Genomic DNA, 14,198 nt, shown 5'->3' with positions numbered 1-14,198 from the left:
TTTTTTTTCGTCCTCCACAGAGTTGGACGTCTGTGACTAACCTATGTGCGCCCGTGGGAACACATGGCTCTGTTGACCTGTCTGTTTATTTTTAGAGCACCACCAGGATGTCACTGTCTGTCAGCGGGCAGCACAGGACCACGGCTGCGCGCCTGTCCGGTGTACGTTACCCATCTAAAACCTACCCACCGCACAGACGGCACAGAGATTCAGCACTACTGTTTAGGTTGTAGTTTTGCTTTTGTCTGGCTTATCTCTGTGGTAACCGTCATGGGTGTGAATTTGCTTGTAACCTCAAATGGTACATTCTGCCTCAGAAATAGCAAGCATAAGCAGCATGTGTTAAATAACCTGCAGAACATGTGACAATAGTTTTCAACGCACACAACATGACTTAAAACTTGATTGTCGTGGGGTTTGTGACAAGTATCCCTCCATATCAGTCTTGGAGCTCTCGGTAAGAAATTGGTCGGTGACCCCTGGTTAATAGGACACACACATCAAAGAAAATGTATCACAAAAATACTGCAGTTCATACAGTGGTACAGATTCTCTGAAGGCTTGACTTTATGGACACTTCAGCTTTGTGTCAATGTGTTGTTGCAGTTTATTTTACCAAATTTTTTTTAAAGCATACCATTTTTATTTATGCAGCACTTTCACACAGGTATGGTTGAAATAAGATACTGTACATACTTTATTTTATTAGGCATTTTTTTGTTAAAAAAAAAAAAACATTCTGTTAATGTTTGTCAAGTTTATTAATCATGATGTATACACCTATTATTATTATTATTATTATTATTATTATTATTATTATTATTATTATTATTATTAGTAGTAGTAGTAGTAGTAGTAGTAGTATTATCACCTAATCTATTACTTTTTTATCAATAATAACAATAGTGGAAAAATGTACTTAACTTGAAAATAAATGTATGCTCTGACATGCTTCGTAAGACACAAAATTACAAAAGTAACTCTAGCAAAAATATGCTACTACCACAATTACACATATTAATATTAATAGAATATGATTTTTTTTCAATAATCTCAAAATCTATGCATGCATTTGATAACAGTAGTATTATAGTGTTAGTGGAAATATTACCAGTATTTCTGTTCTGCTCTGATGATAAGAACTTTCTTTTTTTTTGCAATGATAATAAACATAACTTGAAATATGAGCCTTTTTTTTTTTAAGATTCCATGAACTAGTTATGGGACAAATAATTACAGAAGTTTAACATGAGAGCAACAATACAAATGACAACAGATCAGCTCTTTATTTCTTTATAGATATTGGACCTCTTCTTTGAAAATGTCATTTTTTTAATTTAATTTAAGACGCGTTGATGATTATATTCACTGTTTGGACGCGATATCAATAAAATTTAGTGTTTTGGGTGGAGCGCGCGAGAGCGCACATATCGCTCGTTTCCCCTTTAAGTGAGTCCGGACGGCCGCGCGCAATCAGGAAGTGGCGCTGCGCACCGAGCGATGAGACGCGCTCGCCAAACACGGTCAGGTTTGTTTGTTTTGATGCCTCCTGTCTGACCCGCCGGACGGGCCTCCTCTCTCCCGGACGGGCCTCGTCTCTCCCCCGCGTGTCCCTCGGCTGCGGCGTCGTGGTGGACGCTGCTGTTGATATTTGTGGAGCATGGCCGACGGTCCGGAGGCTGATGTGGATGACCCGCCCAGTATCAATTTCCCCCCGCTCATCACTGTGTCCGATCTGCCCAGCGCCACCGCTGCAGGTAACCGTGGATGACAGGATCCAGCAGCGCCTATACATTCTGTGTGTGTGCGTGTGTGAGAGTGTGTGTCACAGTGCTGCACATTCAATAACACGCACGACTATATGTGCAGTTTAATGATAAGTTATGTCATAGTAAGGTGTGGCTTATGCATTCAGGAAGTACTCTCAATCTTGATCTGTATTTTATAAACTGTTTGGATGAATTGGATTTATTTGCTCAAGAAGCATCAGCTTCATCATCAGTCATTGTTAAAAGTGCACCAATAACCAGGAGAGCACATGAAACAAGGATATTTAAGCTTATGTGAACACCCTTCTTTATTTTTCATGTCTGCAGTTGTCTTAGAAATGAATCATCACTGTTGCCCCATATATTGTGGTGATGTTAGCATGTGGATGTGGGGATGGGGTTGTTGTTGTTGTTGTTGCTGCTGTTGCTGTTGTTGCTGCATGCAGGGGCAGTCATCCTCATCCAGTCCAGCCCGGCCCAGGCTGGACTGGTTCCCCTCATGCTAATAACAGTAGCACCTGACACACGTTCAGTGCTCTTGTTTTTGCTCTTGTTTTTGCACATCTTCGAAGCAGTTTTTTTTTTAAGGTGCACAGCTCAGTGTCAGCTGTGACTCATCCGAGCTGCAGCTGCAGGAGCTCGACAAAATGACGCTTTCCTCTTCATCTTCACTGAGCGACGGGCCTCCATTTGTATTTCAGCAGTGTGCATGACAGGGTTCCTACACAGTATGGAAAGTATGGAAAAGTATGGAATTTGATTTTATAATTTTCCAGATCTGGAAAAGTATGGAAAATTTAAACTATTGTATGGAAAAATATTCGTGTTTCCAAGACTTCTATCATTGTTATATTTTCTAAAAAACAAAAAAAAAAAAAGAAAGAAAGAAAAGGAATATAGAAAAAAGAGAAATGCATCGATCTGTTGGTAGCAGCTAAAAATGTTTGTGTGAGAGCACACAGACGGTTACGGTCCTGGAAAACATTTGGGCAGATTTCTCAGCTGCCATTGCACTCCGGTCCGGTAGGTGGCAGGCTGGCAGCAATGCACCTGTAAACTGGATGCCAACATAGATATATATACAAGCTCAGATGGCTCATGCCCATTGTAACCCAGTGGGGACTAGCGTCGTCACATGGCGGCCATCTTGGGACAGGGCCGCTCACTCACTCATCACATTAAAGGGCAACTCCGGTTTTTTGACACCTGGACCTTATTTATAGGTGTGTGCATGCTCATATACTCACTCAGACAAACATCGTGCAGCTCGGAGTCCTTCAGAAGTTATTTAGATCCAACCGATTTAGCGCGGGCCATGGCAAGGGAGCTTCAGCGCGGGACATAATCTCTGCAAAATCGTTCATTTTGGCTATATTTTTTCATCCATCGCCAGTGTTATCATAAAGTCAGCTTGTCTACAAGTATACAAGTAGATATTTAACTGCATGCAAAAAGAAAAGTTGTGATTTTAACATTTAGTCTGAATCATAGCAACATAACGTTTGTAATAAATCAAACCGTCCGTAAATCCGTCAAGAATTCCGAGTATTTTAGTGTAAATCACTCACCTTCCCTTAGATTACACAGAGCGCCCCGGAGTGGCCCACTGTCCAAAGATGGCTGCCAGTGAACGATGTTGTTGACTCCGCCTTGAAGGCCTCAGTATTCTTCCCCGTCACCGCGACATCGTTCCTACAACGTCTGCGACGCGCCCTATGTTGGCCCTACGCTAAGGCTTGACGCGCACCTGCCAAAAATCCTGACTTCGTGTCGAGGCGACGAGTGGTGACGTGAACGTCAAGGACTGTGATTGGTCCGCTTTCGCGTTGTTTATAGAATGAAGTAGAACTCTCCCCGTATGCTTTTCTGATCCGAACAGTGCTTCGGGAGAAGTTTAGATTCAAAATTGAGCGGCGCACATCCTGTACATCCTATACTGTTAGCAGTGTTAGCACTGTTAGCAGACGGGGCTATGTGTATAGCTGCTCCTAAAACGGCTTTAATCGTCCAAAAGCTCATTAGTTTCACCAATATTTCATCATGGTCCACTCAGCCTCTCCTCACCACAGCCCGGTGTCACCAGATATGTCATATATGCAGATATATGTTCAGTCAGTGCACGCGTTTTTAGATATCTATGTCTATAGATCTATGTCTAAGTAAAAGCCGGAGCTACGGAAGCTGCATTGTTGTTGTGACTGCCTAGCGGCTTGGCGGTGAAACTGCAGAGGAGGGCGTTCAATTGACACAGAAGCAAGATATGTTCAGTTGCCGGCGTAGGAACGACGTCGCTGCAACGGGGAAGCATACTGAGGCCTTAAGGCATCTAGTTCTTATAGGATATCTATGGATGCCAACCACCAAGCAAAACCAACAGAAGAAGAAATAGGGCAGGTGAACTAGCTACTGCTCATGAGCGAGCTAAAATGGGAAGATGTAAATTTTCAGAGGAGTAGGGCTGGGTACCGTTTAACGGTACCTCAGTGGTACCGACCGAAAAACTCCGGTATATACTGGTACCAAACAAGAGACGTGCGTACGGGTATCAGTTTCGGTTCTTAAAGTGGCTGCGTGGTCAATAAACATGCGCACATGCGCGAAACGATGGTTCATCCACATCCAAATGGTGCATCCATCATTGAACATGTTACCACGTCTTACCGGCTCACACTCTTTCTAACAACATGCAGAGAGAGCCTCACAGAGAGCCTGCAGCCCTTCTTCCTCTGTGATGTCTGTGTAAAATAAGGTTGAACATGCAAACAGCACACCTAGTGGCATGAAGTGCAAATGCAGTCATGGTGTCACCTGTGCGCCGTAAAGGCAGGTACCGAAAAAAGTACCGTTCAGGAACTGGTACCGTACATGAGGTATTGAAAAAGTACTTGTACCCGAAAAATATCTAACGGTGCCCAGCCCTACAGAGGAGTGGCTAAAAAATCCCAAATACAAAGGCTGGTTGGCAAAGGATTCCGGGCAGACAAGAAAAGCAAAATGCAGACTTTGCATAAAGTCCTTCGACATCTCCAACATGGGGGAGGCGGCGGTGCTGAGCCACATGATGGGGAAGAAACACAGCTCAGGATGGAAACCAACTCAGGATGGAAACCAAGGAGTTCCTTGTCACAGCTGTGACAAAGCTGCTGGATAAATGCCCCCTGAAATGACTACTCCGAAGATTTTGGACCCACGCCCTTTCCCTATCATTGACAAAGTTAGACAAGCTCATAAATACCTTTTTTGTGTCTTTGTGGCTGGTTCCCAGCTGTTAGCATTGTAGTTAGCTTAGCTCAATTGCTGGAAGTCAATAGGAATCAGAGCCGGACTGACGAAAGTGGACAAAATACTCCTTCCAGTGGTCCAGGGGATGGCGTATTAGCACGTGAAGTAAATCCGAATGGTTATAAAGCATTTTAAAAGACGTGTTTTCTTTTCAATCCATTAAAATAACGTTTTGATACACAGACCTGCGCATGTGCAGTGCTCCGTGGAAGGATATACCGGAGCACAGCAGTAGCAGCCATAGACTCAGCCGCTGTGCGCCGGTATATCCTTCCGCGGAGCACTATGCTTACTAAAATGTCACAAATTATTTGATGTTTTTGGCAAGAAGTCTGGAAATTTGGGTATGGAAAAAGTATGGAATTTTGAAATGGCAAACATGTAGGAACCCTGGCATGATGCAAACTCTGGAGAAGCTGCTCTGAAGGAGTCGCTTTCCGAGCTACTGATCAGTTTATTGAAATGTAATCTGATTTATTCCGTCTATGTTTACATTGAGATGATGATGTCGGTTGTTTGGGAGACTTGGTCAAGATGGCAGCTCTACTAATCACAATAAGGAACCCTTTAATAAAAAAATGGACATTGTGTTAAGAGCTCAATAACAGAAGGAATGAAGGGGCTTTGGCTCACTTTATGATGGCTGCCTGAAGGCATTAGCCAGGATTCCTCTGATGCAGCACGGTTCTGGTGTAATAATGATGTACGTGTGTTCGGATACGTCTTGATTCTCCTCACCAGGTCGTAACCTGAAGGAATGGCTCCAGGAGCAGTTCTGCGACAAACCTCTGGAGCAGGATGACATGCGGCTCCACAATGCGGCCTACGTGGGAGATCTGGACACCCTGAGGAACCTGCTGCAGGAGGATGACTTCAGACGGTGAGGCCGCAGTCTACAGACTGCTACCTACTGAGTGGTCTCCAATTACAGATAAATACCGATGAAGCTTTATTGTTGTTGCTCTGTCATGGTAGATTTGGAGCATCAGTGCAAAAAAATACCAAAACAGTTAACTAGTTTTCTGTCCTCTAGTTGTTTCTGATTAGTAAGCGCAGTTTGTGCAACACTGTTACATTTATGTGATTGATTTGATTTGATTTGAAAGCTTTTTTTCGAACATGCAAAACAAAATAAGTGAACAATCAGAAAAGAAAGACAAGACATGAACAATATGAAAGAGCCGTCTCCATGTCTTTCACATGAAGGAAAAGGAGTAAGAAGAAGAAATACTAATCCTTTAGTCTCCATGCATAATTTTATGCCACAAATAGTCACACAAAAACTTTACAGAGTTGTACGGACTTTATGAGTTTTAAACTGTAACTCTCATCTCAGATCAGAACCTTTTTCTCTGCTACAGAACAGTTTGTGGACATTTCCAGGCAATAAGTTATTCTTTGCTTTATAAATTATTTGAATAGCTTTAAACTCCAGGAGATCCATAAATTTTAAAAATTTTCATTTGGAGAAAAGTGGATTTGCGTGTTCCAGTTACTTTTCCCATGAGTGAGAATAGAGCTGCTGTGTCTTACTGAGACAGATAAACCTAATCTGATGTGACTGTCGAAGTGAAGAGGAGCGAATCTTTAAATTGCCACATGTCAAACAAAACCACGGCGAGACACTTTCTGGATTCCAAACACTTGATTTTAGAGGCGCTTGATTTGAGTGTGGTTGTTTGGCTTCACTGGTCTGTTTTTGGCCGATCTGAGTCGATCTGAGGAGGCTTCAGAAAACCACTGGACTGGATCATGTCTTGGAAGACGGTTCGCCCCTCGTCTTCGTCAGTTCATGCTGTTATTAGCCTCCTATTGATGCTTCCACGGTCTGATCGTCTCACTCCACCGGCTGAAGCACTCTCGGGACCGGCTCATGGCGGTCAGCAGCACACGTGTAATCCCGGCCCCGCGGCGGTTGCATGCAGCCATCATACTTGCTGGCAGTGTCCACACCCAGCCAGGCCATTATTACTGCGCACGGTTTACAACATGCTGTTATTCCACTTTAACAGTTTTTACCTCACTGGGTTTGTCCTGCCCTGCCCATGCTGCCTCAGGTTATTTTAGAAGGTACTCATAAATATTTTATTTGTGCTGACCGCGTGGCGTAATATTTTTAAGGCCTCGGTAGTTTTATTGTTTTTGGTGTGTTTTTGCGGTCTGCTTTTGTTCGGCAGAAATTCATGGCGAGCTTGATCAGAATAACAGAGCCTGAACGGGAGGCCGTCTCTCCCTCTCCGCTTCGTTTCCAGGCGTATCAACGAGAAGTCGGTGTGGTGCTGCGGCTGCCTTCCCTGCACGCCCCTGCGGATCGCCGCCACCGCCGGGCACGCCGCCTGCGTGGCCTACCTGATCGCCCAGGGAGCCGAGGTGGACCTCGTGGACGTCAAGGGCCAGACGGCGCTCTACGTGGCCGTGGTCAACGGGCACCTGGACTGCGTCCGGATCCTCCTGGAGGCCGGAGCCGACCCCAACGGGAGCCGGCACCACCGCAGCACGCCGCTGTACCACGCCGCACGCGTGGGGAGGGTGGACATCCTGCAGGAGCTGATCAGGTACCGCTCAACCCCATCACATGCTGCAGTCCAAGTCTCTTTAAAAGACTCAAGGTTTGGATTTCAGACTCCTGCTCCGTGTTGTTCCTCTTCGTATTTCTGTCTTCCAGGTTTAACGCCGATGTAGACATGGACCACCAGCTGGGTCCGCGGCTCCTGCTGAGCGCCCGGACCCTCAACACCCTGGTGGTGTGTCCCCTCTACATCAGCGCCGCCTACCACCACCTGCACTGCTTCCGCCTGCTGCTCCAGGCCGGCGCGCAGCCCGACTTCAACTACACGGGGCCCGTGTGCCAGGAGGCGCTGACGCGCGGCCTGGCCTCCTGCCTGCTGGACGCCGTGCTGCGGCACGGCTGCGAGGTGGCCTTCATACACCTGCTGCTGGACCACGGCGCCAACCCGGCCCTCGTGCCCTGGGACGAGTCGGAGCTGGAGGCGCCCAACCGGAGGAAGGTGGATCCGGACGCACTCAGGGTCTTCCTGGAGGCGAGGAGTGAGTAGGAATCAGCCGTCTGGTTTACATACATCCAAATAACAAAGAACTGAGGGATTAAACAGAGAACACTCAGACAAAGGAGAAATATGTGGGACATTTATGAAATCCTAGTTTTTTGTTCAGTAAGAGACATTTCGTAATGTCTCTTTATTGATGGTCATTCTGTGTAAAGGCAGTAGATTAAAAAAAACCTTCAGTGGGGTCATTTCTGTTCATGACCTGTTTTTATTTAAGCCCTGTTTTTGTACACAAAAGCTTTAGAAAATATTGCTGTCCACAGAAATGTCCAGTGCATTAAGTCGTGACCTCTGAACTGCTCATGCTAATACATGGAATTCCCAGAAGGCTTTCCGACTGCAGTGGTTTCATGCCGTCAATAGAAATCCTCGTGGCATTATGTGGTTAATTAAAAAGTTCACCACAAATGAAAGTGGTACCTCGACTCAAAACGGTATTAATTAGAACATTAAGGACAAACTTTTAGGTGAACTCTCTTCACTGAGTCACTCTGACTTCACAGAGAGTGACTCAAAGTGAAGCGTGGCGTCATGCAGTTCTCACCATAAACACCCCGACATCCACGCTCCAATTTAACCCCTGCAGAGAAAAGTTCTGACCACACAGTGATGTGGAGCGACCAGAGGTCCGCGACGCTCCGTATCACAGCACACACTCATAATGAAGTCATCCCTCCAGTTATTGGTTGCACCTGTTTCTCGTCCGACGACAGGTCAGAATGTGCGCGGTGAAAAAACGCCGGCGCTCGCTGCCAGTAGTTGTTGACTTTTCCTCTTTATTGCCTTTCAGTTTCAGAATTTCAACTCGTAAATTTTCAGAGTAAATCTGTTTTCTCAACCCGAAGCATAAGCGGCTCCACACGCCACAGGCACCCCTCGGTTTATGCTGGATTTACACAGTCATTGTTTCTGAGCAATAAAAGCCGATTACATAAATTACAGGGGGAAAAAAAATGTGAAAAGGTTCAGAAAGGGTTTGGACTTTGTCATCTTAGCTGACCTAAATCTGCAGTTTGACCCGTTTACAGCGTCTCTCTTTCCGTCCTCTCAGGACAGCCTCGCAGGCTCACACACTTCTGTCGCATCAGGATCCGCCGGACGATGGGAAAAACCCGGCTGAACCACATATCCTTGCTCCCGCTACCAGAACCAATCAAGAACTTCCTGCTTCACCAAAACTGACTGCCGTCCCTCTCCTCCTCGTCCTCCTCCACTGTGCTCGTCCCACGGAAACCTCAGTCAGTCCCAAAGACGTCTGAACGTCTCCGTCTGAACGTTTTGTTTTGTGACCATTAACAGAGTCAGTAACGTGGTTTTACAACTATTTGGAAGTCAGCGCTCGAGTTACACTCTTATCTTTCTGTCACTTTTAAAGGTAACTTAAATGCTTCGAAGCTTATCAGAGAATCTGTCGTGGACTTGTGGAAACAGTGTCGATGTTCTTCTCGTGTCCTGCTCAGATCTCCACGGAGCGTCCTGGTCCTGCGTCACAAAGCACTTTTCTAGCTTAAGAATGTTTGGTCTGGAGGAACGACTCAGACATGCCATGTAATATTGGAGGAGTTTAGGCTTTTCTCTTTGGAGTTTGCATGTTCTCCCTGTGTGGCCGTGGAGGTTTCTCTGGAAAGAACATGCGTTTCAGGTCAATCGGTGGCTCTAACTGGTCCGGAGCGGCGGTCGTATCCATCTTTCAACTGAGATCTGCTCCAGTAACCCTGAGTACGGAGTTAAAATCCTGCCAAACCCTCATAAACACACAAAACATGTTTTACTCACACCCGACGACTCACAGATCAACTCAGTGTGGTTCACAAATACAAAGCGCCATGCACAAACCAAGGCATTTTGTTTTACAAATAAGAAGCAAACATATAAAAATAATACATAATATGTCAGAAACAAATACAACACGTTTTACACATACAAAGAAACATATTTCTTCAATTACAAAAATAAAACTGCAAACAAAAACATTTCATGTTTGGTGCTTGTTTGTGGCTGACCCATCGTATGGAGGGTATCACTGGGGGTCATCTGGCCAGATGGAAACTCTGCAGTCTTCCCCATGCTGAACCAAGCTGAAGCAATTTATTGACACCTGGGGAAACTTGTGCAGTTTCTTTGAGTTTGGTTGAGGATTAGTGTGTGACACTTGGTTTAAAACATTCATGCCCTGCAAGAACTGGGCTGATTTCTTCACGGTATGCTAAGCTGAGAGCCCAAAATATGTAAAAATAAATCCTTGAAATCATTTAAATTGTGGGCCCTGAATCTATAATCTATAAAAGTTTAACTTTTTTATAATAGAATTATGGCAATGAACTTTTCCATGATATTCAAGTTTTTTGGAAAAGGGCTGTAAATTTAACACTATGAGCAGCGAATATGGCGGCCTTAAATGAAATCAACAGCGCCACCTGCTGCAGTGGAGTTCAAAGTTTACTGGCATCTGTGTGTGGACCTCATTACATTTGTTTGCAAAATCTGCAAGGTGGAATAATAGTGCCAGAAGTCACATGACAGTGGTTAGGGCATGCCAAAACACTTACATAGTTGTAGAATTGTTTTTGTACTTGAATATTTTAGTTTGCATTTAAATTTTTTTGTTTTGTTTTTGAGGAAATATGCCTCTTGGTATGGGTAAAACATTGTATTTGTTTCTGACACATGATGTATTTATTTTAAAGAATTTTTTTCTTATTTACAAAACAAAAAGCATTCGTTTGTGAATGGTATTTTGTATTTGCAAACCACACTGAGTTTGTGAATCGTTGGGTGTGAGTAAAACATGCTTTGTGTGTTCATGGGGCTTTGTCAGGATTTTAACTCCATACCTGAGCTGGATAAGGCGGTTTAGATGATAGATGGGTAGAGAAACTCTGTCCAGAGTCAGCTCCTTGAATTGCTCACTCGTATTCTGGGTAAACCTGGGTTTATACCTTTCCTGCAGCCAAGCTGTGGAGAATCCCAGAATGCTTACCTTAGAAATGTATACATGTTTCCATTATGATCAACTAGGAAGTGGTAACATTTTTCTAAATCTTTCATGGTTCACATTTAGTTTCTTCTGTCGTTTTGTGATTCTAACTCTCTTTGGTTTCAGGCTGCTTGATTTCCCCTCCTCGTGTCTGATTGCTGTTCTCTGCCCTGATGTGTTTCAGTTGAGCTTCAGTGTGTCGTCTTCACGTGGTGGCTTCGGTAAATGTTGGACTTTTCTGGTGTGTCTTGTGTTGCCGGTTCATTCTGCGAGGGATTGGTGAAGCAGCCAGGCCATACAATGCCGTAACAAAAGCTTGTTTCATTAGAAGTACTAGAGAAAGGGAGGGGAAGCAAGCTGCCAACAAAACCTGAAGCACAAAGGAACGTAGAAGTCACAAGAACACAGATAAGCCAGCAAACAAGACACAAAGGAAAAGTCTAATATGTATCACAGCCACCAGGTAAAGACAATCTCTCACTCAGATACTGGTGAAACACATCAGGACAGAGAAGAGCAATCAGACACCAAGAGGGGAAGTCAAGGAGCCTAAAATGAGCGATAGAATCAGAAGCTCAAAATAACACAAGAAATTAATCGTGAACCATGACACAATCTCCTCCAACATGTTACATCTTATTTATAAAGTGAAGGCTATGGACAACTTGAACAGGGAAAGTTGACACCATTTATTTAAAGACATCTTTATCTTGCTGATGAATTCTGAGATGTTCTTCGTACTGCGACGGTACCGTCAGTGTCCCTGTTAGGTGTCTGGTCTAGTTTAGTGGTGTTCATGCTGCTCTCCAGTTTCCCCGGACCTTAGAATTCAGATCTGTTTCAGGTCTTCTTGATTTTTAAAGTCGTAAAAAAACCTCCTTAGGTGAGTATCCTGAGGGTAAACTTGCCTCAAAGGGCCTTGACTTCCATTGCTGAGATGGCTGTTTGCGGTGTGTAATTGTTATTGCAGCATGTAGAAGACTTTCTCCTGTTTCTATGACACAGTTTCTCCTCAAAGTGTCCATTCAATGTTGTGATCAGCGGCATCATTCAAAGTCGGCTAGTTTGAGTCTGAGGCTTCAGGAAAGCAGCATTAATCCAGGTAAAAGCTCAAAACAAGAAATAAGTGCAGGTACAAGTCTTGTTGATGCAAAATTTTGAATGTAGACTGATTTGTTTCAGAAATGGAAACCTCTGAATTGAAATGTACAGGTAGATTAAAAGTGGTGTAGAGTGTGGTGCAGTCATGCAAAGTGCATCTATTTTCATCCACCTTCTTCTTAAGCTGCACAGTTTCCTGTGTTTTGGTTGAATAGAAAATACTTTATTTGCCTTAACTTTTTCTTTTTATATCTACTGAAGATAAATCAGGAATTTAAAACAATAAGTACCATGAGCAATTCAAGGCCCTGGATTCAGGCTTAAACATTAGACAGGAGAAAAGTTTACATTTTCAGCGACTTTTTTTTTTGTATCGTTCATGTCAGGCTGAAAACAAGAAGGAAATATCGAGAAACTTAGTAATGTTTAATCAAAAATAACGAATCACTGACAATATTCTCGTTCTGGTCGTCATAAAGTCCTGTGTACTGCATTACTGTTGCACATTTTATTTCCCTCCAGTACTAACATGAAACTGAAGAACATATTGAAATGTGTGTTTTGCTTTGTATATTTAAAATTTATTTGCACCCAGTAAATGTCTTGTTATTCGGTGCTATTTCCTGTGTGTTGGTTTTTTTTTTTACAGTATAAAATTAAGTGAGAGCTGAGGAATTCTTCAAAGGTAAGATCATCACGGTTCCTCCTCTGTTAGTCATCTACAAACAATGAGAACAGAGTTTCTTCCTTGCAAGCTTTTCCAAGGTCTGTCATAGTGAAGTATCTGGAGTTTCAGTTTGGTTCAATCCAGAGAGACAAAATCGTCTCTGTCCGAATCATGAGTGGAAATTATGAGGCTGTGAAGGATTTGAAGGTAGTTACTCTCATATTTTTTACTGGTTGATCCTGGTGATAGTCGGATGATAAACGGCCTCCGTCACTGAAACCAGATGACTGAACCCCCGCAGAGCTGTCTCCTCACGTTTTCACTGTTTCTGCTCTTCAAGCCTTTCAATAAATCAAGATCAATGAAAATGAGCCAGCTGGGTCTTTGAAAATTTTCACGATGGAAGTATTTAAAAAAAAAACATGACTTCACACAACCTGTTCACCGACACATTAGGACAAATAAGAGATTAAATAAAGTTGATTCCTGCAATGTTAACTTTTCTTTTTAACACTGGGAAAAAAAAGGGGACTCAAAAAATAAAAAGAAGAGTCACACGGGACATTTCAGGGGACTTGGATAAGTTTTAAAGAACCACTTCTAACAGGCATTTACCCGACGCTGGACGTCCGCTTCCTCTCAAAAGAACATTTTTGGGTGATTACACTGTTAGTATCACTCACCTTTTGATAAATTACAAAACCTCAAACAGTCATCTGGGTTTTTGATTTCTTCACGTGCATGCTACTCCTTTGCCTTGCCGTTATCTTTTTACATCACGAAAACCTGGCATTTCAACAGGGGTGTGTAGACTTTTTATATCCACTGTATATATGCAAAATACAACATCCCTAAGTATCGTCCCTAATGTTTCAAGCTCATCTGAAGCACATCTTTAGACACCAACTTTCTGCATGTCTGTGGTCTTCAGGTCGGAATCTGTAATGAAAGCCAATAATGTCATAAAATCATAAGAAAGTCAGAAGGACACCCTTCACTGGAAGTGCTGCTCAGTATTCAGAGAACGAACACGGCAGCTATATTCCATCAACTTTTGAAACAAACCTTATGGCAAAAATAAGAAATTCAGCGGTATCTACAATATTGAAGTCATTACAATTTCAAAAGACTATTTTAATGCTTCTATATTAAAGGTATAATGGACGATTTTCTCGAAAAAGTCGAAGCCAAACGTCTGTTACTCGCTTTTTGAAAAACACGCATGCGCCAGACCATCCTACCTGCTCTGCTGCTCCTACGAGCGCGCTTGACGGCGTGACGCAAGCATTTCTTCAGCATGATTGACAGGTCGGAGGATCAATAGTTGAGACTCG

General features: G+C 43.5%; 1 protein-coding gene across 1 annotated transcript; it reads left to right on the top strand.

Moving 5' to 3' along the window:
- Positions 1-1,470: 1,470 nt before the first annotated feature.
- Positions 1,471-13,235, top strand: asb1 (ankyrin repeat and SOCS box containing 1). The gene is made up of 5 exons (XM_030111866.1): positions 1,471-1,757; positions 5,793-5,931; positions 7,304-7,606; positions 7,717-8,099; positions 9,171-13,235. The coding sequence occupies exons 1-5, from the start codon at positions 1,661-1,663 to the stop codon at positions 9,299-9,301; spliced, it is 1,053 nt and encodes a 350-aa protein (XP_029967726.1). The 5' UTR covers positions 1,471-1,660; the 3' UTR covers positions 9,302-13,235.
- The last annotated feature ends 963 nt before the right edge of the window (positions 13,236-14,198 follow it).

This window comes from Salarias fasciatus, chromosome 16 (genome assembly GCF_902148845.1).
Source record: "Salarias fasciatus chromosome 16, fSalaFa1.1, whole genome shotgun sequence".
NCBI lineage: Eukaryota > Metazoa > Chordata > Actinopteri > Blenniiformes > Blenniidae > Salarias > Salarias fasciatus.
The sequence above is the reverse complement of the archived record's forward strand: the minus strand, read 5'-3'. Positions and strand labels throughout refer to the sequence as shown.